Source organism: Hemicordylus capensis, chromosome 5 (genome assembly GCF_027244095.1).
Source record: "Hemicordylus capensis ecotype Gifberg chromosome 5, rHemCap1.1.pri, whole genome shotgun sequence".
NCBI classification, from domain to species: Eukaryota; Metazoa; Chordata; class Lepidosauria; order Squamata; family Cordylidae; genus Hemicordylus; species Hemicordylus capensis.
In genome coordinates, this window is record NC_069661.1 from 13,970,309 (window position 1) to 13,994,162 (window position 23,854).

Below are 23,854 nucleotides of genomic sequence, written 5' to 3' on the forward strand. Positions count from 1 at the left end.
CACCCGAAATGCCAGCTCAGATAAAGAAGAGGAGAAAGAAAGCAGGAGGAGGTGGAGGAAGACAAAGTGGGGCACTTTTTAACTGGGCAAGAGAGTGAGAAAGAGGGGAGGAAGAGTGAAAGGAAGGGAGCAAAGGAGGAAAAATCAAGTTGTTCTAGTAAGAAATAATCTGCCTACTTTCCTTTCAATATCCCTACAACTGGACTAAGTTTGGTTCAAATCAATTAGCCAGTTCACTAGTTATTCAAATGTTCACATGTTCACCATCTTGAATCGGGGTGGATGACATCACAAATGACGCCATTGAGGTGTCCCTATGTGTCACTCACTACAACTGTAGCAAATTTGGTATATAATAATGACAATAAAATTCAGCCATCCCAGGTCCTTGGGAAGGACTCGATGTCTGGATAAAACAAACCAGTCAATAACACCTGTCTGACTGTGTAAACAAGAAATAATAATAATTCGATTTCTATACCGCCCTTCCAAAAATGGCTCAGGGTGGTTTAAAAAGAGAAATAACAAATAAGATGGCTCCCTGTCCCCAAAGGGCTCACATTCTAAAAAGAAACATAAGACACACACCAGCAACAGTCACTGGAATTACTGTGCTGGGGGTTGATAGGGCCAGTTACTCTCCCCCTGCTAAATAAAGAGAATCACCACGGTAAAAGGTGCCTCTTTGCCCAGTTAGCAGGGGTTATATATCGGTTCGGCAGTTCACAAGTTGGCCCACTTGCGTCTCGAACGTTGATGCATCCGCCATTTTGAATTGGGGTGGATGACATCATCACAAACTACGCCATTGAGGCATCTTATGTGTCCCTACAGCTCCTTCCACCCTCCTGCCTGCCTCCCAAATGACAGCCTGGGCCAACTGTGGGCTGTTTCGGGCCTATCTGCGCATCCTATGATGTTCTTACAGAATAGCTAAGCAGAAAGTTTTCAGGATTTTAATGATTTTTTTAAACAAATGGCAGAAAAGGCAGTAACATTCGAGAATCCACTCCTTGTATGCAATTTTAAAGTTTCTACCCAGCTATTCCAGAATTATTATAGCATAGTTATAGTTAAAGCAAGCAGGACTCACCACCACCACCACCAAATTAATTGCCCTACCTCCTTCAGAGGCACACTGGACATGGCTAAGCCGAGGCTGCACAAGCAAGCAAGCAAGCAAGCAGGTCTCCTTCCCTCTAAAATAACACAAGCAGGCAGCAACCATGGACAAGCGGGCTGAGGCAGACATCAATCAGGAAGAGTGAGCAAAGCAAGACAAACAAACAAACGAATGGATGGATGGATGGATGGATGGAGGGGTAGGCGGTGAAGGGATGGGCGGCAGCAACAAGAAACAGTAGGGCCTGATGCAACTTAAAAATGGAGTCCTGGCGTGCATGTTTTCAAATTGCTGCTGCCTGCTGCTGATTGGCCCCAGCCCTGCACTCCGCCAAGCCCCTCTCTCTGTACCTCGCAACCATATCTGCGCACTCTGTTTCCCAGCCAGCAGGTGACGGCTGCTAAGAGAGGAGCACTAGGGGAGCCAGCCAAACGGCGGCCTGTGTCCCTCCCCGCCCGGGATGCCTGTGTGCGTGATGTCATGCGCACATGGGTGTGCCTGGGCTCCAGAGAGCCCCGAGCGAGCTCTCCTGATCTCATTTGCAGCCAGCATTTGCTGGCTGGATGCATTTATTTCCCTTCCTCTCCCTTGCTTGAGAGAGAGGAAGGGAAATAAACACTGCCAGTCAGCAAGTGCTGTCTGGAAATGAACTCGGCAGGACTGGGGCGGGCCCCTCTGGTGATTTTGCAACACCCCCCTTTGCATGTGACTTCATGTGCAATGGGGGCTCTGGCAGCCCTTTTCATTGGCAGCCTGGGTTCTTTGAACCCGGCCGCTCAATGGCGATTCCGCCCCTGGAGAGGAGGCTTGGGCCCTGCGCTTCCCAGGCCCTGCACATTCTCTCTTTTTCTCCCACACCACACGCGATCTTTCTCCCTGTTCTGCTGCCCATGAAGCACACACACAGTGCTTCCTCTTCCATCATTCGCTGGCTCACTTGCGGCTGCATGGCTTAGAGACGGCTTAGGTTGCCTCACCCTAAGAACAGCCTGGGGGGGTCCTGTTAAAATAGTTCAGATCTAGATTGTATGTGGGTTGCATACAATTAATGTATGTAATTGAATGTTACTTACATTAACGTGATTGTGTGAACCCACACCAAGGTAGGAATCTCGGATTCATCTTGGGCCATAAACCACCTTGATGTGGGCACACAATCACACTGTCAGTAACCCACATTAAACCTAGCTTTGAACAACTGTGTGCACCAGGCTGGAGAAAAAGATTGACAGGTGTTGCTGAAATGCAGCTGTGTGGAGCTGAGAATCTGCTCAAAGTATCAGGAGGGGGGGTATGTTGAATCCTTTGCTCTCTTGTCAGTTTTCCGAGCAAAAATCCCGCCCACCCACCCATGCTGTTTGTCACCACCCTACCCCTGTGGCTGCTTATTGTTTGTTGTTTTATTGTCAAAAGAGCCAGTCACAGATCTTCCACATAATGGTCACTTGGGCTGGCTCTAAAGCCCATGCCTAGAATGAGATCTGGCTGGTAACAATACAGCAAATGTTAGTAGCAAAGTTTTAAAGGATAAGGTTCAATCCTGGCTCTTTCAGGAAGGTCAAATATCAAGTTTCTTGATATGGAGGAACGGAAAATGATCCAAAAACAAATTTAAACCTTGTACTTGGCTTGCCTGATCCGTAGTCCTGAACCTTTAATGAGAAGTGAAGTAGGGAAGTTTTCACATTCTTCTGCAGATTATGGTTTAACACTCAACGGCTGAGTTTAGAATTCAGAGAATAGAAGCAAAAAACAAAAAACAACGGTGGTCTCCAAAATCGATGCCTTAGAAACATGTCTTAAGCCGCCCCAGTGAGGTAACACAACACCACCACTAGGTGTCCCCCTTTATTTATTCAATTGTCAGAAAACCTCCACACAGGGGCTTAGTATAGACTTCTTAGTTATCCCCCCCTCCTTCCCCATCTCTGGTATATACCACTTTTTAAACAAGTCTGCAATTTCAGTTTGTTAGTCTTGCAAAAGTTATTTTTATTGGAAAAGGTTAGACAAGCATTCAAACTGTCTGCCTGATGCCGAGTAACAATGTTTGCTGATAACAGGTTTCCCCCCAAATGCTTTATAAAAACTTTTTTTAAAGGATTTGCTCAGTGTCCAGTGAGAAAAAAGTGAGGGAAACCAAGGCCTGATTCATATGTGCAACTAGCCATATGTGTGTATACTTGAAATGCAAGAGAGTATGAGCAGGTACACCTGGGTGCTTTCCAGACTAAACCCTACAACGGGATAAGGACGTATTCTGCATCGTGACACTGCAGTCCCTACGCGAGCAGCAGAGTGCCGTTCACATTTCCAATGCCTTGTTTCAAATTTAATTGCTGCAAAATAGAGCTAAGATGTTGTATATCTGGCGTGAAAAAGTTGCTGTTTTTTCGGGTTGTTAGTTGCTGCAAGACTGCTCCCCCTGCTGTTTACGTTTTGAATGCTACTTGTCCGAAAAGAGGCATTTTGCTGCTGATGAGCAGCTAATCTGGAAAGCACCCTGGCAAGCTGTTAACTCTGGTTTTCTATCCCATTCTGGCTATATAAGTCATGCCAATGCAATGGCTCTTTCCCCCCACCCCCAAGGACGTTTTGCACAAAAGTCCTTGTAATCACAAGGAAAGATTCCTTGGTTACTCTGTCTGAGACAAATACAGTAATCTGAAGCTCTTTGTCCTCTGCTAAGTCATGTCTTGGGCTTTAAGATTGAATATCCTTGTTTTCTAAAAGCTTCTCAAAGAAAAAGAGCATTTCTATAATAACAATGGTAAAACTGCAGTTTTGTGCTTCAAGGAGAAAGTACAATATTCAGCATTTATTATAGTTCTGACTAAGCGCGGGGAAGAGAAATAAAATTTTAGAAGGAACAATGTTAGCAAATATGCCTGTTGAGGCCTGAAAGGATTAGTATACTTTCTCTGCAAAGACAACAAATGGAAATGCAACAAAATGTTGCATCCCTTAAGGCTGTGTGAGGTTCATTGGACAAATTTGCTCCAGAAAAGATTCAGCTGAATGTGAACACTGAAGCTTTGATGAAAACCCAAACCAGCACACTGCTGGTTTGCTCCAAATAAAAAATGGCTGAATTGAGTGAAATTCTGCTTCAGCCCTCTCCCAACTCCTGTGGTATCTAGCTGGCAGGTACAGAAGTCAGGCTGGCTCTATTGTTATTTTCAACTGAGTGCAGTCAAGGAACAGTAAGCAACTTCCACTGTGTCATTTTAAAATGACCCCATGAACCCCGCCCCTTCTCTCTTTTTTTTAATTTCTTCCCCTGCATTTCTGGGAAATGCATAAGACTTCAAGGGGAGGGGGAAAGGAGTGAAGCATCAGCCACAACTGAAGTTTCTCTTTGGTCCAAGCTGAAGAAAAGTAGGACCCTCAAATTGAATTGGGGAGCCCCTGAAGCACCAAGGCAACCTCTGAATTGAAGTGGAGAGATGATTCACAAAGCTCTAGTATCACAGGTCCATAAGAGGAATGCTCCTCTTCAGGGCTCCTACCAGCCTGGAACAGAGGTTTTGCAATGCTTTTTAGGTAGGCAAAAGGAAAAAAGGACACAGGTTATCTTCCCTGTTCCCTTGAGGCCTGTTCTTGTGCAATAAAGCTAATTTAGCCATTTAGCATGGCTGCCAGCCTTAAACTAGAGAAATGAATTGCTATGAAGTAGAGGAGGGTATCTGGAGTATAAGAAAGGGAAAATATGCCCCTTTGTCCTTTCCTTAGTACAGGGAAGAATTTTATTTTTAAACCTCACTGTACACAACCCAACACTAATCCCCCCGACAGGATACTTGCCCTCCATTTTCTTCCCCATCCACCCCCAGCCCCAACAACTACTTCTGTCTCAACTGCTCTCAACCACGGACTTAATTGATAGGCAGGCTGGGTGAGTTTAATTCAGATTTCTCTTACAATCCCTTTTCTCTCTGCCCCAGAATGAGAGCTACCTATGGAAAACAATGGAGAAATCTTGGATTTCACTGCAGCAGTGACTAGGCAGCAGTGGGTGTGCCTCTTCTCCCCTTCCCACAAGTTATCAATGAAGACCAGAGTTCAAAAAACGAGATGAGTTTATCTCCTTATCTCTACAGCTGCAACATTCTATAACATCCTGGAAATTCACAGGACCATCTGGAAGGTTTTAATAACATTCCTCTCTCTTTTAATTTACAAAGGTATATGCTTCTTCTGCACATCAAGGAGCATGTAGAAGAAACTACCTTACTTTTGAGCGGACTTCATTTGCTTCCAAAAGGAAGCTCAGGTCTTCAAGTGCCAATTATTGGTATACATGATATGCGGGAAATAAATATAAGGATTTATTAGGAAACTTTAAAAAGAGAGAAACATAATTCACAAAATCAGCATTCATGCTGCATCCATCTGTATCCCATCCCATTCTCGAAGAGAGCCAGCTGCATTTCAGCTTCACAACAATGTGAGATAGATTAGTCTGAGAGAGATTTGCACAAAGTCGACTCAGTTTGCTCCATAGTTTAATGAGCATTTCCATATCTAAAAACACAGATGTTACTTTAAAAAAAAAAACAACCAACCTCAGTATATACTGTACTATGAAACTCATCAAAATGTCTGGTCATAAAAGTGCATTGAAACAAATTTACAAAAAATAACAAAGAGATCTCAGCACCACTCATTATAAAGATAAATTGAATATAACTTTTAAATTACAAATGTATACTATTTTTTTCAAATAACATTCGAAATGGTAAAATTTGCCATAACCAATTTTTAAAAATTTATTACGATCTCAGTTAAGTGACACATTTTTCATCCAAGATATCCCTTTCCCCAATGTATTTCCTGCAGTTTGCTCTTAATGGCCATTGTTTTATTAATTATTTATATTTTCTTGATGATCAGCACTTGGGTATTTTAGAAATACAACAGAAAGGTGCGATACAAATGCCTTAATAAATATTTTTAAACAATAATGTCCATGGGGAAAAATGGTAGTCATATATTTTTGTAGATAAATAATTGATAAGTTTAAAAAAAATGCAATCAGCTTAATTAACTGTCACAAAAAGAAGACTAATTAGTGTCTTGGAAGAGGTGTTTTATTTCTTTGGGATCAGATAGGAAGCATGTACTGCTCCAAGATCAAGTATCCTTGAAACAGAAGGGATAAAAGGTTGAATAAAAATATTGGAAATGGTCCATGTGCCTCTAAGAGTCATTAAGAATGCAAGCTTGTTCAAGCTCCAGGTATCAAGAACCTTTTCATCATATTACTGATTGTGTTACGTTATAATCCAGAAAAGATCTGGGCGTCACTCAGTGTCCTTTCCTTATGCAAGGGGAGGCTGGGTACCTACCAGAAGTAGAGACTTTTACACAGTGGTGTCATTTGAATGAACTTGTACTGATAAAATTATGGATATGACTTTGAAAAAGGACCCTTACTGATCTGTTGAGCCTTCTTCTGGCAAACACTTTGAATTGGTGGCACACGTTGACTTCTTTGACATCTGAGTGGTTGTTGTTGGTTTTTAAAATCATGGTTAAGGACTTCCCCACCCCATTTGGGAATAATTCTCTCTCCAAAAAACCTTTCAGGCCTTGTCTCTTCAAACAATCGTTTCTCAAGTGCTTGAGTGGTGCTACCAAGAAGTCCTGTCAGCGCAATATGTGGTATGTTGGCAGCTAAAAATATTATATGCTATCCTGCCTACTAAGAAATTTCTTGAAAATGTGTTATGTATATGATCTGCAAATTATCTTTCTAAAGTAGCACATTTTGTTTTCATAGTCTTACCTACATGAAAGGTGTCAAGTACAGATTTGCACTGGCTGCTCAGAAAACCAGAACAGATTTTTTGCAACTGAGCCAATACATTGCAATGATATCATATCAATGTGTATTAATACTCATCTGCTTCAGATTTTACATTTAACCCTAAGTTTGCTAAAACAAAAGCAAATAAAACAAAACTGTATTGTGATTACCTTGTTAGATAACAATAAATACATACACAGGTGGACAAATGTGTTGGTACCCCTCCACACAAAAAAGAAGAACCCACAATTGTCTCCGAAATTACTTGAAACTGACAAATATAATTGGCACCCATCATTGTTTATTCCGCATTTAACAAAAATCAGACTTTGCTTTAGAGTTTTGATGCAACAGAATATTTCAAATAATAACACAAATGCAAATGGCATGGACAAAAATGATGGGACCCTTAACCTAATATTTTGTTGCACAACCTTTAGAGGCAATCACTGCAAACAAGTGATTCCTGTAGCTCTCAATGAGACTTCTGCACCTGTCAAGAGGTAGTTTGGCCCACTCTTCCTGAGCAATTTTCCATAAGAAATGAGTAAATGAAGTCAATTCCAGACCAAACAGCTAGTGTAGAAACAACCTGCTTTGTGTTAATCATCACAACTAATATCCAATTAAGAGTTACTAGACATCAGGATTCAGTACAGGTACAGGGGAGTCTGATGTATCCACTCTTCTAATAATGCTGGTATAATGACAGAGCTTGCTGAGTTTTCTCAAATGAATTTATTCAGCTTTCAATGAAATTCAGGCTGCCCTGCAAAACAGCATAAGTACACCTCTCCACCACTTACTCCTCTATAATCATCAATGAAAGAACCAAGAACACAATTTAAATCTTGTTGCTACAGTCAACAGAAGAGGTCTTGGTGTATTTTTTTAGAATTAATATTGGCATTCTTCTTCTGAAGCCTCCGAGGTCAAGTTCTAATCAGAGAGAAAACATATTTGCTCAGATGCACTTAAATAATCTCTCCTCCCTATACAAGAGGAAATACCACCACTCCACAAATGCCACTGGTTCATTCAGGGACAAATTCACAATGACCATAAGCAGTCAACTCTTCAGTTGTTTGGTTTTTGCTCCTTGAGTAAGCAGCAGATAACCTGCCCATGAAAGCAAAAATACTTTCTGGAAATACTTTTGGGGGCTTGCCCTAAAACAGTTATAGCAGGTCATCAGATACACGTATTGGCTGGGTTCAGACATAACATTAAACAGGAGGTTTGAAACTGTGAATCACATCACAGACGTTCATCCAACTGCAGTCCAGCAACCTCCAGTTGCAGGAGAGGGGAGTCCCTCCCTGCTGTCTGACTGCCAAGGCCTATACCAGCAAAGTCCATGGCCAGACTGTGACCAACCTGGCTGCCACATTTTGTACTAATTGTAGTTTCTGGACTACGTACAAAGTCAGCCCCACATGGAGTGCATTGCAGTAATCAAGTCTGGAGGTTACCAGCAAGTGTACTACTGTTCTGAGATCATGAACCTCAAGAAACGGACACAGCTGGCATATCAAACAAAGCTAATACAAAGCACTTCTGGCCACTGCCTCAACTTGGGGAACCAGGGAAAGGTGTGGATCCAGAAGCACTCCCAGACTGCGTACCTGTTCCTTCTGAGGAAGTGTGACCCCATCTAGAACAGGTAGATCAATATCGCTTCCTGAGTGACGACCCTGCACAATAAGTACCTCCGTCTTGTCTGGATTCAATCTCAGTTTGTTATCCTTCATCCAGCCCATTACTGCTTCCAAGCAGGCATTCAGGGAGGATATGCCTTCTCCTGATGATGTTGACATGGAGAAATAGATTTGGGTGTCATCAGCGTACTGTTAGCACCCAGCACCAAATCTCTGGATGATCTCTCCCAACAGTTTCATGTAGATATTAAAAAGCATTGGAGACAGTATGGAGCCCTGAGGGAGCCCATATAAAAGCTCAAATGTTGCATGGGATCACCCTGTCAAAGCAGTCCATGCAGATCAAACTTAACTCCAGCTCCACTGGCAGCTTGCTCTCTCATGAGAGGGCCAGTGTAATGGGAAGGACCGTGGGTTGGCAATCTCTAGGTCTCCCTTTGGACTGCACGCCCACGAGTTGAGCTAATCCCTCAAAAGTGGGCCCCGCTTGTGTGGTGCCCCCAGCTCTCCAGGGTAAAAAATAGAACAAAATCTCTGCAAACACCACCCTACTCACTGTGAAGCCTTGCACACACCCAAAGGAGATTTTGACTCTCCGTGTGCCATAGCCTGGCCATAGGCACAGGCAGGATAAACACAGGGTTCTGGGGTGAATCTTTAAAGCCATACAAAATTCCTGTGTTGGGTCCAGCATTGCGCTGTATGCAGATCAGTCGACACGGAGATTCGTGGGAGAGGGGAGGAAGTGAGTGCTCCTGAGGCTAAGAGATGACACATGAAGCCAAGGGTTAATCTTGGCTCACATGAGGTCTGAACCCAGCCACTGAGAGCCATGCTAGAGATTTGAGAGATTAGAGGGCAGGGTAGAAATGCAAACCAGTCACACTTGGATTGTTTTTTGCTTGAACCAAGACTCACAGTCATCTTAGGGTCCCCCAAATTTAGCTATGAAGCTCACTTCTCTCAGTCCCTCCTACCTCAGAATTGTAGTGAGGATAAGAAGACGACACCTATATCAGTAGCAGCTGGTGAGGGCAGCACTGCGGGGACAGTGAGAGGCACCTTTAAGGATTAATAAACAGGTGCTTAGCAGAATTTAGGTAGCACTTGCAAGCTGCCGCACCCTACCCTTAATCCCATGCGGGCATCCAGCATGGCAGCAGGGTAGCCCTAGCTTCTGCATGTGCATGGAGCCTCTGTGCACGAGCAGAGACCAGTGCCACGCCGCTGCCATGCCAGATGCTGAGCAGATCCCCGTCACCCCATGTAGGATTGTGGACGGAGCGTGGCAGCCTAAATGCTGGTAAGAACCTGCTTATTAATCCTTAAAAGTGCTTCTCGCTTCCCCCTCCCTCACTGGCCGCTACTGCTACATACATTACCCTGGGCTCCCTGGGGAAAGGGCAGAACAAAAACATAACCTTGAAAAAATATTGCTGACTGAGATGCTCCAATATCAAAACAATTAAGCAAAGCAGTTCTAGGGAAGAGCATCCTGTTTCCAACAATGTTATGAAGATATGTCCAGGAAATCTTAAAGCAGAGGCAAGATAAAAAGAGCCCGCTAGGCATATAGGCTGGTCCCAATAGACGGGAAGGCAAAGGTATTATGAAAATACAAAAGATGAAAGATAGCTCAACTATCAACTCAGGTGGGAGTTTCTTCAAACAGCTTTGGGTAGCACAGTCTTCAGTCCTCTTTCACCAGGGTAGTTTCCAGACAGCAAGCTTTTACACTGCTAAAAGTGGTGTAAACGACAATGTTTTGTGGTGCTGATTTAAAACCACAATTGAAATCCATTACCTACAACAACTGGCAAATACAGCTGTTTTTTGCAATGCAGATGTGACGTTATGGGGCTGTAACTCAGCAATAAAATCCAAAAGGCGGCATCAGAAATGTGAACGGCATCTTACTGACAGTGCAGGGACTGCGATGTCACAACACAGGCAGTACGGAAGGACACTTAAGGGATACATCGTGACACTGTGGTAGCATGCAATCTGGGAAGCACCCAGGCCTTGTGTATATATGACACAACTTGTATGTATATATGACACAACTGTGAAATTATTCACCAATAAGGGTCATCCTGAAGAAGCATAGATGTACAAAAAAAGATTTTGCACACTACATAATAAATCCAGAAATCTGAGGCACCAAGTCCATTCACACATGCCAGACACTTCCTCTTTAATTATATGGTTCACACATTACATAGGAACATAGGAAGCTGCTGTACTGAGTCAGACCATTGGTCTATCTAGCTCAGTATTGTCTACATGGACTGGCAGAGGCTTCTCTGAAGTTAGAGGCAGGAGTCTCTCTCAGCTGTGTCTTGGAGATGCCAGAGAGGGAACTTGGATGCTCTTCCTAGAGCAGCCCCAGGAATATCTTACAGTGCTCACATGTAGACTCCCATTCAAATGCAAGCCAGGGCAGAACTTGCTTAACACAAAGGGAACAATCCATGCTTGCTACCACAAGACCAGCTCTCCAGCTCTTTCATACACATTATTTGATTACTGAACAACTTATGATTGGCTGGATGTCTAAACTTGCACACTGAGAAATGTTGTGTTTGAGGTGATGGGGGAGGCTCTATTAAGGTGGTCTGGCTGTTCATTCACACATGCAAGTCATCACTTGATACTGCTGTCAAGTGATGACACATGTATGAACTAGCCCAATGCCTATCACAAGGCTACCTTCCCACTTAGAGCATTGTGCATGTTTTTAAAAGCTATTCAAGTTTAAATAATAATAATGCATAGAACAAATATTTGATCAAGCAAACATCTGAGATGTTTGGAGGAATAAACAATGCAGAAAACCCACCTAAAGCACAGAGAGAAGGGTGAAAAGGAAGAGACATCCAGGGGCGTATCTAGGGTGGGGCAGGCAGGGCACGTGCCTTGGGTGCCACTTGAAGGGGGCGCCATTCTTAAAAAAAATTTTTTTTTAATTAAATGGCTGCTGAAAACAAAATGGCCACCGTGCATGCTCAAATGGCCTCTGTGAGGCCCTAGGCCATGCCAGGCCTTGCAGAGGCCATTTGAGCATGCACGGTGGCCATTTTGTTTTTAGCGGCCATTTTTTAAAAAAACAATTATTTTAAAAAATGGCCACCGCACATGCTCAGATGGTCCCTGCGAGGCCCTAGAGGTCAGCTGGGGGAGGGAGAACCTTTGCAGATGCCACACACATGGCCTTTAGGAAGCCCCCCCGAAGGGGCCACAGGTAATTTATTTTTATATATATATATATATATATATATATAATGTAAGTCACTGTACACATATTTAGTTTGGCACTAAGTACAGAGAATCGGGGCTTGTGAATACTGGCTGAAGCTTATGAGCTAGGATTGTATTCATTTGCTCTTACTTTGCTTCTTGTGATAAGTGAGTTAAATGTGATGTCTTAATAATATGGCTATTAATGGTGAGTTTGTCTCTGAATCAGTGTGAAATCCTTAGTATTAAGGCCCACTGGGAGTTTCTTGCTCTCTTTCTCTCATTTTAACTGTCTTTCTGAAATACTAGAATATATTCCAAGTAGTGACACAGTTTACTCTGCATATTTTCAGAGTATCTTGGAAAAGGCAAATTCTCCATTTATTTTTAAAACTTATGTAATAGCTATGCTATAATGCATAGTAGAGAATTAGACAGGCACTTCTGTTTAGTTTTCCAAGTACACCTCCACATAGTATTTGGATATTTCATGAGTCCCAGCATACTGAAATTCATAGTTTTCCAGCATGTTTTGGTCTGGCTACGTCCACTGCTAAATAGTTTTTGAAATATTAAAAGATTAACGAGCTTGACTTGCATTTTTCAGCTGATATTATGGTAAAGCTATCTGAAAGATGGGTGTCAGATGTTTGGACAGGGGGCGCAATTTCAGTGCTTGCCCTAGGCGCTATTTTCCCTAGATACGGCTCTGGAGACAGCTAGCATATAGCTCAAATGCTGTCCATATATGCAGGTGAGGGAAAGCAGAGCTCACCTACAGCAGAACATTCACACCTGTCTAGACTTAACATTAGTATGTAGACAGGGAATACTCTCTAGCATTTATTTTTAAACCTTAACTCTTTCAAGGACTATAATCGGTTATCCACCACATTGGCTTAGGAAGAGTCAGGTGATATAAAATGAATTCAAAGTCTGACTACCAAGTTACATTTTTAAAATAATGACCATAATAATAAATTGCAGTAGGTCTTTCCAAAAGTTTTTGAATGAGCAGGCTCATTCCACATGACTGAATAACAATTGAAATAAATAGCATATTCTGGGCTCTAGGTAAACTTGAATTGGAACTCAGGGTAAGGAGGGCTGCGATAATCAATATTTCATTAGGGTGTTTCTTCTAAAAGCTTAAGTGGAATTGTCTAATTAAAAAAATGCTAATGTGGAGGTATAGCCTTTCTTCTTCTAAGAGGCATATCTTATTCCTTCTTATGTATCTTTTTTCTTTTTAAAAGACAGACAATACAGGTCTGTAATAAAAGACATACCTTTCTAATATGAATAAAATACTTGGTTTGCGATAAAACACATTCAAAGAAACTTAACTAGAAACACAAGGGTAATATCAGGGAACAAGTGTCTGGAGGGAAGTTTCATACACCCGAGTAAGCATTTGATAGAACAAACTGGCTTTCAACCTTCCATGGGGAGGCTTGAATTTAAAAACAATCAAAAATGCATTTCAAAGTGTTTGCCAATAGACTTGCAAATTAAATGCCAGAATTAGTTTTTAAATGTTAGCATCTAATGAATGGATTCCTCTACTTATCACATCGAGGACAAATCCATTCAGAATGAACTACAAACAAAAATCGTGATGTCCTACAAAATTAGGATGAATATTGGGGTCAGCTGCTGGAGGCACCTGGGCCTAATGTGACCCCAGAATTACCAAAGATGCAAAAGAGAATAAAAAGAAGCAGGGCTGATGAAAAAGAACTTGCTACAAGCCACCATTTAGCTATCTATCCTATTTATATGCCACCTGATATGCGTATCCCTAGCTGGTGTACATTTATTCAAAATACAGCAAATGTAAAAACAGAATAAAAACAATTTTACAGAATAAAACCGATTAAACATGTCAACATTAATTTTAACTAAAGAGAAAACAGATGCGTCTTGAGGGACTTTTTAAAAGCAATCAGAGATGAAGCAGCTCTTATTTTGACAATCTCACTATGGAGACTAGAACCTTAGAGTGTGACCCAATCCTGTTGTTAATCAGGAAAACTGCTAATCAGGAAACAAGTTGCTAATCAGGAAAATTAGGCACTAGTGAAGCTTTCCTTGAACAATCAACAACAATAAATCAATAATTGGTACACAGCATCTTCCTTCCCAGTTCAGCAGTTATTCTAAGTTAAATGCTAGTTAAACAGAACTAGATCATCTGTCTGTCTGTCTTGGCCATATGATGATTATTATTTTATTTTATTTATATACCGCCTAGTATAAAAATCTCTAGGTGGTGTACAGAATTAAAAACATTACACATAACACATTTAAAATTCATAAAAATATAAAATCATAATAGATAAAAACACATTAATAACACATTAAAAATTTTAAAAATAAATAACAGGGAACATTGCAGTTTTACCTCTTCCCCTTAGTTTCCAGAGCTGGAGCTGGCCCACCAGGCCCTAAGAGCTTTGCATGATGGCCTCAGAACTAAGTTTCATCCGCATATGCTGAAATGGTGTGCAATTGCTTTATTGTCCAAGACCCATTTTTTAAAGTACATTTTGGCTCCAAATCACCAGCTGCTATTGAAGAGTCTCATTTAACAACTATGGGCCTCAAATGGAGATGTGCAGCCCCATCCCACAACATCCAACTAATTTAACAGGGGTCACATAAACACCACAAGGTGCATGTATGTCCCGATGTACCTTGGCATTCACATCCATTATATATACAGAAGAAGCTGCTCATGCATAGATACTGAACCAAAAGGATTTATTTTACTAAGCTTTTACAGTAAAATGTCCATTGTACAGAAACTGGGACAGGGGGCACAATGAAGAAATGACACGATGAACCTCTTGCATTCAAACTCATCTGATAAGTCTGTATTTCTGGACATTGGTACCATCTCAGGGGATGAATGCGTTTTGTGATTTTGGGTAAAGTCTCCTCCACTTGCAGCTTTCTGACTCTTGCTAACTTAGCAAAGAAGCACCTTTTAAAGTGTTGATTCTCTTATATTTAGCAGGGGGAGAGCAACTGGCCCTGTCCAACCCCAGTACAGCATCCCTCCAGTGGCTGTTGCTGGTGTCTGCCTTATGTTTCTTTTTAGATTGTGAGCCTTTTGGGGACAGTTAACCATCTTTAGTTATTATTTTTCTATGTAAACCGCTTTGAGAACTTTTGTTGAAAAGCAGTGTATAAATATTCAGAATAGTAATAGCTTTCTCTGTGTTATCAACCCTTCTTTATCCCTACCCCCAAACAATCAGGGTAATCAGTTGTTTTTGCACAGAGGAAAGGGTTAGGAGGAGATCTGGTCTTGTGGCAGCATGAATTGTCCCCTTGCTAAGCAGGGTCCACCCTGGTTTCCATTTGAATGGGAGACATGTGTGAGCACTGTAAGATACGTTCTTTAAGGGATGAGGCCGCTCTGGGAAGAGTATCTGCATGCTTGCTTGCATGTAGAAGGTTCCACATTCCCTCCCTGGCATCTCCAGATAGGGCTGTGAGAGACTCCTGCCTGTAACCTTGGAGAAGCTGCTGCCAGTCTGTGTAGACAATACTGAGCTAGATGAAGCAATGGTTTGACTCGGTATATGGCGGCTTTCCATGTTCCTAAAGGTTAGGGTGACAATGAACACATTCTCCATGGAGTAATCTTTGGAGGACATTCCTGCCCATTTTTATTTCCATTTCTCTGAGAACACTGATGAAATGTTTATACTTCTTGTGTTTTTAAAACCATTAAAGGTTTTTTAAAAAGCACTGTGGCACATTTGGCCACTGGAGGCCCAATAGGCACTGAATTTCTTAGACTGATACACAGGGTGAAGAAGTCCTTTCTTTTCTCCATCCTAAATCTCCTACCAATCAGCCATGTTGGAGATGAACTTCCAGTGCATCAACCTTTTGCACCAACTGTCCTAATGACCACTAGGGGCATTGGGAGTAGAGACAGTGAGTCAGGGTCTCCCTATCTGTCCCTACTCTATGACCCCTGAACTGACTCTGCAGCACTTCCTGTGCTGAGCCACAATCCTTCCTCTCCTCCTAGAGAGCAGATGGAAACCTCTCTCTCTCTCTCCTTACCTATCCACTATGTAGTCCTTTAGATTAGAGATAGGTCTTTCCTATCTAAGTGTATTTAACCAATAAATGTTTAGTGTTTAGTCATACAAGGATCTCCATGTGTTTTCTCTAAATAGCTGCAATATCCAAACCATCCTCTGCTACCTACTCTGTAACTGGAGTGTGTGCTCATTCCTTAGTGCTCTGCTGTTTCACCTATTGTGGGTTTAAAAAAAAATCAACAACCTCTAACATCAGCTTCATTGGGTGACTCCTGCAATGAAAATGAGACAATTTAAAAAAAAAATGAGGAAAGGAGAAGTTGCTTGGAAACTGGTATTAGTTTTCTTTCTTTGTTCTAAATTGTTGAGAACTTAGCTGAGGCAGAGCAGCAGCTGAGGGATCAAGGTGCCAACAACCTCCCCATGCTTTAGCCCCTGTGCATAGGGGCCCCCAAATCTAATTTGCAGAGGGTCCCCAGAATTTCCAGAACCTAACTACATGGCTCAAATCTCAGCAAGAATACTCCAAGCTTTTGGGTCAAACTGGATAATACGACCGTTGCACGACTCGGGCCTGAATGCAGCCCCAAGTTGATCAGGATGGCAGCAGGGAGGCTTTAACTCTTTGCCCTGCCACAATCACAATCAGCACAGATGTATGCACACACACAGAGACACTGTTTGATTTGGGATAGAAACTCCCATTGGCCCCAGCTGGGCAACTATCATTCATTTATTTTTCTGTTCTTTGGTAGTTACTTTAGTTTTTAATTTAGAATGTAATTTTTAATGTTGCCTGTTTGCTTTTTATTGTGCACCGCCCAGAGTCTCTGGAGTGGGCGGTATATTAAATGCCTCTAATTAATTAATTAATTTCTACCTCACACAGGAGTTAGGATGCAAGTACAGTCTTTCCAGATGATTCCACTTTCCAGATGGCAGCTTAAAATTGCTTTACAACCTATAGGCAAAGCCACAGCCTGCATTGGCTCTTATCTTGATGTTTCAGGCTTAAATAGTTGTAAGTGCGTGAGAAAAAAATAGCAGCTGTTTTCTGTTGCAGATTTGCTCTGTCCTCGTCCTCCCACCACCTCTCAGCTTCTCCACACGCCCTCTCCAGTGGTGTAGCTATCATTGAGCAAATGGGTTCAAAGAACCCGAGGCCCCCAGCTCCTGAGGGGCCCCCAGCTCCACTCCTCCCTGTTTTCTTCATTATCTCCCTGTATTGGCACCGGTGTCCAAGAGGTTGTTTTTTGGATTCAGAGGCAATAAACTCAAATGAGTGTGACGGCTAAAGAGGTTTTTATTAGACAAAGCTGAATAAATGGTTTAAAGATGAATACAGAACAAAAGATGAAGCATATGTCTCTGATCTGGCGAGATCGTGTTCATCGCGGAGTCCACTGGACGATGAATGGAACATGACCCCTGGAACACCAGCCTATGCGCAGGGCTGTCCGGACCTCGGCCTACGCTGAACTCCCAAAGTTACTAGTGTCTGTGTGTGTCTTTCTTATACCATCACATTTCTCATACACAGCACCAAAGAAAGGGCTGCAAGCCCCTCACTTATCAGCAGTGTGTTTGAGCCTGGTGCACTCAGCCAGAAGCCAAGCACATTCCAATCTTAGGCAGAGCATCGCTCATCTTTTCTATATGTTGTGAGTAAGCCCCATCCGTGCCTAGCTGCGCTAATTGGCATAATATAAACTTGCAGGGGTGCAGGTGGATGTGCAGTTTCAACAGAGAAACAAGCTAAGCGTACAGGGTTATTACAGTTCACTTCCAGAAAGGCCTAGAAGGAATCCTTTACACGCATGGCTGTAAGCAGTGCATAATGGTTAGCATGTGCAGAGGGGAGAAAGGGATCACACCACTAGGCCTCCTCGCCAATATCTTCCGCAGCATGCCACTACACTCTGTCACCCAGAGGGGCCTCCAGGGAGAGAAGCAAACACAGATCCCCTCTCCCCTAGCTACGCCTCTGGCCCTCTCCCTGCTTGTGGTGTGTATTTCTCTCTCTTGCCCCTCACCTCCTCTTCAAAATATTAGGTAGAAGCCATGGGATTTTACACCACTTCCTCCCATAGCCAGGAAAGCATCCAGAAGGCTCTTCCAGTATTTACCCAAATACGAGATGATTCTGAATTTAAGATGAGCCCCTTTAAAAATAGAGGTTAACTGCAGATTGGAGGTAAAGTGTGGAGCGGCCTGGCATTTCCGTGGTTGTTTTTGGTAGAAAACAGGAGAGGTTTACCGTTGTTTTTGGTAGAATACAGGAGGGGTTTACCATTGCCTCCTCCCATGCAGTATGAGATAATGCCTTTCAGCATATTCCTATATCACTGCTGCCTGTATAGTAGCAGCGGGGATTTGAACCGGCAACCTTCTGCTTGTTAGTCAAGCATTTCCCCACTGTGCCATATTTTCCCCAAAGGAGGAGGAGTCTGAATTTAAGATGACCCCCTGATTAAGATGACCCCCTGATGAAATAACATGGAGGAAACCTACTTTTGGATTCAGGTAAATACAGTACATCTTACATCTCATGAGTTAACTCCAGTTGCTGCTTAAAGGTTCACAGTTACCTGGGCTGCATACTCAAGATCTCTTGCTGCAGATTAAATTACCTCTTTACACACCCGAAGCAAGCTTTTGAACTAACAGCCAGCAGTCAAATAGCAGTGAAATGGGAATTCCGCCTCTTCATCTCCCATTGCAAGGTAGGTATAATTATAGATTGAACAGCAAGTTTACTCTTAATGTACAAAGCCGTTTTCCAGGGATTCAGACTAAGAACATAAGCCTGCTAGAACTGTGCTGTTGGAGCACACCAAAGGCCTATCTAAACCAGCATTCTGGCCCAACAGATGTCTCAGGAAGCAGACTTCCCTTGTTTGACCCCCTAACGCTGCTGCACTGCAGACAAGGGAAAGCACATTTCCAAGTCACAACGCCTTGAGGAGTGAAAGGTGGCATGGAGTTTGGCATTAAAACACAAATGTGAGAATACATGTCACTTATGGGTCAGACACACCCTTGAGAGTGATTTCACAATTAATGCAATGAATATCTTTAAAGTCCCCAGTGTCCACTCTAAAGTCGCTTATGCAATAAAAGCAAGCCATTATCAAACAGATTTTCCAATATTGCTTTTTGATTGGATTTACAAATATAGAAAATTCAAACCCTCCAATTATTGTCTCTTTCGAAACATTCTTAGCGAGTGAACCTTTTTAGTTACAAAAAACCACTTTTGAGTCTCACTGGCCTTATCTATGTGCACGTTGTTAACATGAGAGAGAAAGCAGAAGAAAGACCGAATTGATATTTTATCCAAAACCTTTGCAATGTTTCACATGGAAAGCTTCAAGTTAGCGGCTACTGCAAATATATAAATAATAAATGCAATAGTTTGACTAAGTATACATTCGATTTCCTTTCTTAATTCTCTCCTGCATTGACAGCACATTCTCCCCAATTTCTCCTCTTAATTCCCTTCCCTCACACATTAACATGACACAGGTACCTCAAGAGATAGTTTCTTGTTTTATACTGTATTGTTTTTAAGTTAGACGTATGCTGTCTTGAGAACACTGTGTGGTAGCTACGGTATATATTATGTATGTATCTAGCAACAGCTTCAAATGAACTTCTATGTATCACAATATAAAAACATTCAAATTACACACATAGGAAATACAGAAAGTATTTTATATGGTGCAATCCTATGCAAGCTTACTTGAATGCACGCCCAACTTACTCCTAAGAAAGGGTGCATAAGATTGCAGCTATTGAACTCCGAGTTGCAGTGCACAGGATGGGCTCTCATGAGAAACAAAGCCTGAGAATTGGGACCTGGGAAGCAAAACTGATTCCCGGTTAATTAAACTAGAACAGAAGAGCATGAACTTGTATTTGAAAGGATAAAAGCAGTAATGCATAAAAACTCTCCGTTACGCCCCAGCTAGCGAATACAGGGCTGGGATCGATCTCTCTCTCTCACTCCCCAAATAGAGAATTGCATCAGGCACATATTTGGGTCAGTAGTACAGAGTTCTGCTCCGCACCGAAAGCGTGAGGGAAAAACCCCCTTATATTATTCGTGCACACTTCCGAACCGCAACAGGAGCTTTCTGGGCCGCTTTGCAAAGTTAATTCCAAGGACCAGTTTCCATCCTGCCGTCTGTATCTACCGGCCACACCACCCTCCCTCTTGCACAAGGAAAAGCCTGAGGCTGTCCAGGGAGGAACCACCCGACGTCCTCCCCTCACACAGCCTCCCTCCCTCCCCACTTGCCTGGGCGCAGAGGCTTCTTCTTCCTGGGGGTCGGTGTCCGGCGTGCCCTCCTCGCCGATGTCGGGCAGGGTGAAGAAGAGCAGCTGTTTACCCGCTGGCGCCGCCCAAGCCGCGGGCTCTCTCGGCAAGGAAGGCGCTGCGAAGCGCGGGGAGCTGTTCCCACTGGGGTTGGCACCGCCACCGCCGGGAAGCTTCGCCGCCGTCCCTGCCCCGCTCCCGCCGGGAGCCACCCCCCGGCTTGTCCCTAGGAGAGCTGAGCTGCCCGAAGGCGCCAAGGCAGCGCTGCTGCGGGCAGGTAGAGACGACGCGGTGCCCAGCGGGCACGGAGATGCCGGCAGCGGCAGCAGCGACTTCGGCGGAGGGGCGCTGGTGGCAGCAGGAGAATAAGGGGGAGAAGAGGCGGCGGCGGAGGAGAAAGGCTTGAAGAGTTGGGCGAAAACAGTGCCCAAGTCCAGCACCGCCACCTTCATGGTGTCGCCGACGCCTGGCCCAAGAAGGGTCCTCCGCGTCTCCTAGAGACCGACGCCAGGAGGAGCCGCTTTTCTCAGAGCCGCGAGGGGCTAGCTGGAGCCCCACCGCCTCTTTCTGCCAGCCTCGGGGCTCCTCTTTCTGCCACCCCCTGAAGCGCCGGGAAGGGAACGGCGCAAAACGCGACGATGCCCCGCCGTCGGAACACGCAGCCTGCTGCCTCTCTGCGGCGGCTAGGCCTGCCTGTCTCTTCTTCTCTGCCCACTAACAAGAGGGAGGGAGCGGCGGTTGCTAAGCTAAACAAAAACGGAGCCTGTCTCCAGCAATTGGGCAGCACTGAACTGCAGCGGCGGCAGAGCTTTCTCTCTCCCTCTCTGGGCATCGGGAAAGAGAGGGAGAGGGCGCCGCGGAGTGCGTGCGCACGTAGGGCTAACTTGTCAGAAAAGGAAAACTTCTGGACTGGGCAGGGCGGCGAGCAGCCTTGTGGCTGGCCTCTTCTCCCTGCTGCACTTGTCCGGAGCAAGACCTCTGAGAAAAACTCCTCTTGACACACAGAGCAAGGCAAGTGACTACAACACGACTCATCGCTGCAGCGATTATTCTGCCCTCACTCTCTTCTCCCCAACATCCTTCATTTTGCATTAAAAACAAAAAAAAACCCCAAACCCACTGCCGACTGAACACTTTATTGTTATTCTCAAGAAAGGGCAACCTTCTAAAGGGCTCTGGATTGGGATGAGCCCAGCAGAAAAGGAGCCTTACGTCCTATTGGGCTCTGCAGGGGATTTGACAGCATGCATATACTCAAGCAAACAAGAGGGTATCTTCCACCCTCTTGGCCAGATTCCAGACAGTAGGTGAGAAATTTATTCTATTGCCAAAGTGTAGCTCAGGGGCGTAAGGAGGCTGGAGTGGGTCCAGAGACAAAATTTTAAGATGGGCCCCTCGCTGATACTTGCCTCTGGGGGGCCCCTCGAGGCATGGGGGCCCCCAGGCAGCCGCCTCCCCTTGCCTAATGGTAGTTACGCCCCTGGTGTAGCTGTTCAAAACACTCCAAAGAGTGTTTTAAAACATGCCTTAGGATACAAGAGACAATCCTCAAATATCTCTCTCTCTCTACACACACACACACACACACACACACACACACACACACACACACACACACACTGCAGGCAGGAAGCTTACTGGCTAGCACCAGTGAAATTAAACGGGAGCGGGGGCTGGATTCAAATCCACACTCAGCCATAAAGGTCACAGGGTGACCTTGAGCCAGTTACTAACTTCCTGCCCTACCCTACAGGGTTGTTGTAAGGATAAAATTAGAGGGGCATATATGCTATTTGCCGTTTCCATAACTAAAGGGCAGAATTAAAATAAAATAAAAGCAAAAACTATGGACTTTTGTGTTCAAAATCAAGGCACCTCGCTGAGTTGTGTTGGTGTTGACAAGTTCTGGGAGACACCGCACACAGCCGTGTTCCCTAACAGGGAGTGCCAGAGGTTGTTGACTACAACTCCCAGAATTCCCGGCTGCAGTGGTTTTTGCTTGGGGGTTCTGGGAGATGTGGTCAACAACATCTGGGAATCCCTGTTAGAGGGAACACTGACACACAGTGGGAGCTTAATTAACTCTGTGCCTTCCAGAGAAAAGAGCAACCTGGCACTTTCAGCCCAGTGTTGGGGAAGAATTTATCTCTGTAGTAAAGTGCACGTACCTGCTGTGTGTGTTGGGTTAAATACCAAACATGGGTAGTGTGGCATTATAACTGGAGAAGAGCAATTGCTACTTTTAAATTCTTGTTGCATTTTAATTGACAAATTGAAGTTCGTTCTAGTCTTCCCATTTTTCTCTACACTGAATGTGGGGGAGAAACGCACACACACACACACCCCAAAATCATACTTGGCAAGATACTTCATTAATCATAAGAACTTAAGAACATAAGAACAGCCCTGCTGGATCAGGCCCAAGGCCAATCTGGTTTAGCATCCTGTTTCACACAGTGGCCCAGCAGATGCAGAGGAGAAGCGATCTAAGTTGTAACTAGTTTAAGTTGCTAGTGGTTAAAACACATCCTGCACTGCTACCCACACTCCCAATTACTCCCGTGCACACACATATCCCAACGCGTCTCTTATTTGGGCAGTGGGATGTTGGCAACCCTAGATGGGAGAGTGGGAAATACTCTTATGACAATTCTTTGTAAACTGTATTCAAGCATTATTATTATTAATATAGTTTCTACTGCTTTTATATTCTCATTCCCAGTGTTCTGGAATATAAGGGCACTAAATCACAAGTGATCACTTCGAGTAATCACCTCTTTATTTTCTAGACTGTGCTATATAATGGATGCCTGCAACCTGAGACATGATGTTAATTAATGAAAGAGATGTATAATATGGGTCAAATTATCTGGACATACCACTCATGAGATTTCCATTGACAAATGAAGCTTACAAGGTCAGATGTCATTGCCCTAACCGTTATAGTACTGAATTTTCTTAAGTAACTTACCCAGAGGGGCACTGAGGTAATTTTGGAGTCTGGGCCTAAAGACCTTTGGAGCCCCCCACCCCCCCTCCCACCACTGCAAGTTAAGCATCATCCTGGCCCCTACACACATACATTCACATCGTGACAAAGACAGTATTTTTAACATGGGTTCTTGAGCAACAAATAGCAACTGACTCACAATAATGTAAGGATGTATGACAGGTATATTCATGCAAATATGCACAGCAGAAACATTTCAAGATACAACTTAACATATTCCCATCCCACATATTTCTTTCCCCACTCCCCTCTCTGTCTCTAAAGCACCCGGCACAGGCCATAACCATACTCGGCCACCAGGTGCAGTATGGGCCAGCAGCGACCACATCACCCAGAACAGACTAAGGAGGATTTGAGGGTCCCCAGGGGGTGTGGAGGCCCTGAAGCCCAGGGGTAAGACCTTACCTCTGAAAGTGGAGAGAGGGGAGACACTTCACAGTGCATCAGTCAACTTGCATACTTTGTAGGAATGTGCACAAAGCATTTCAGCATCTCATTACAGAGGTGGCAAAACAATTTGAGCTGCCCCAGCCAAATCATTTCAGCAGGGGGTAAGTGGTAGCTGTCAGGAGCTTGTCCGTCTGGTGTCCGAGTCAAGGTCTCTGTCAAGGCCGCTGGAAGTTCCTCGGCTTTCT

The 23,854-nt window shown here is 43.8% G+C and overlaps 1 protein-coding gene across 2 annotated transcripts in view; it reads right to left on the reverse strand.

Moving 5' to 3' along the window:
• Nucleotides 1-20,930, reverse strand: part of FAM149A (family with sequence similarity 149 member A) — a 63,519-nt gene extending 42,589 nt beyond the window's left edge. Inside the window, exon 1 of one of the 2 annotated variants that reach the window (XM_053252559.1) lies at nucleotides 20,192-20,930. In XM_053252559.1, the coding sequence (XP_053108534.1) occupies nucleotides 20,192-20,661 (470 nt within the window). In that variant the 5' untranslated portion in view covers nucleotides 20,662-20,930. The remainder of the gene's footprint in view (nucleotides 1-20,191) is intronic. The other variant, XM_053252558.1, reaches the window with a different exon arrangement.
• Nucleotides 20,931-23,854: the final 2,924 nt, after the last annotated feature.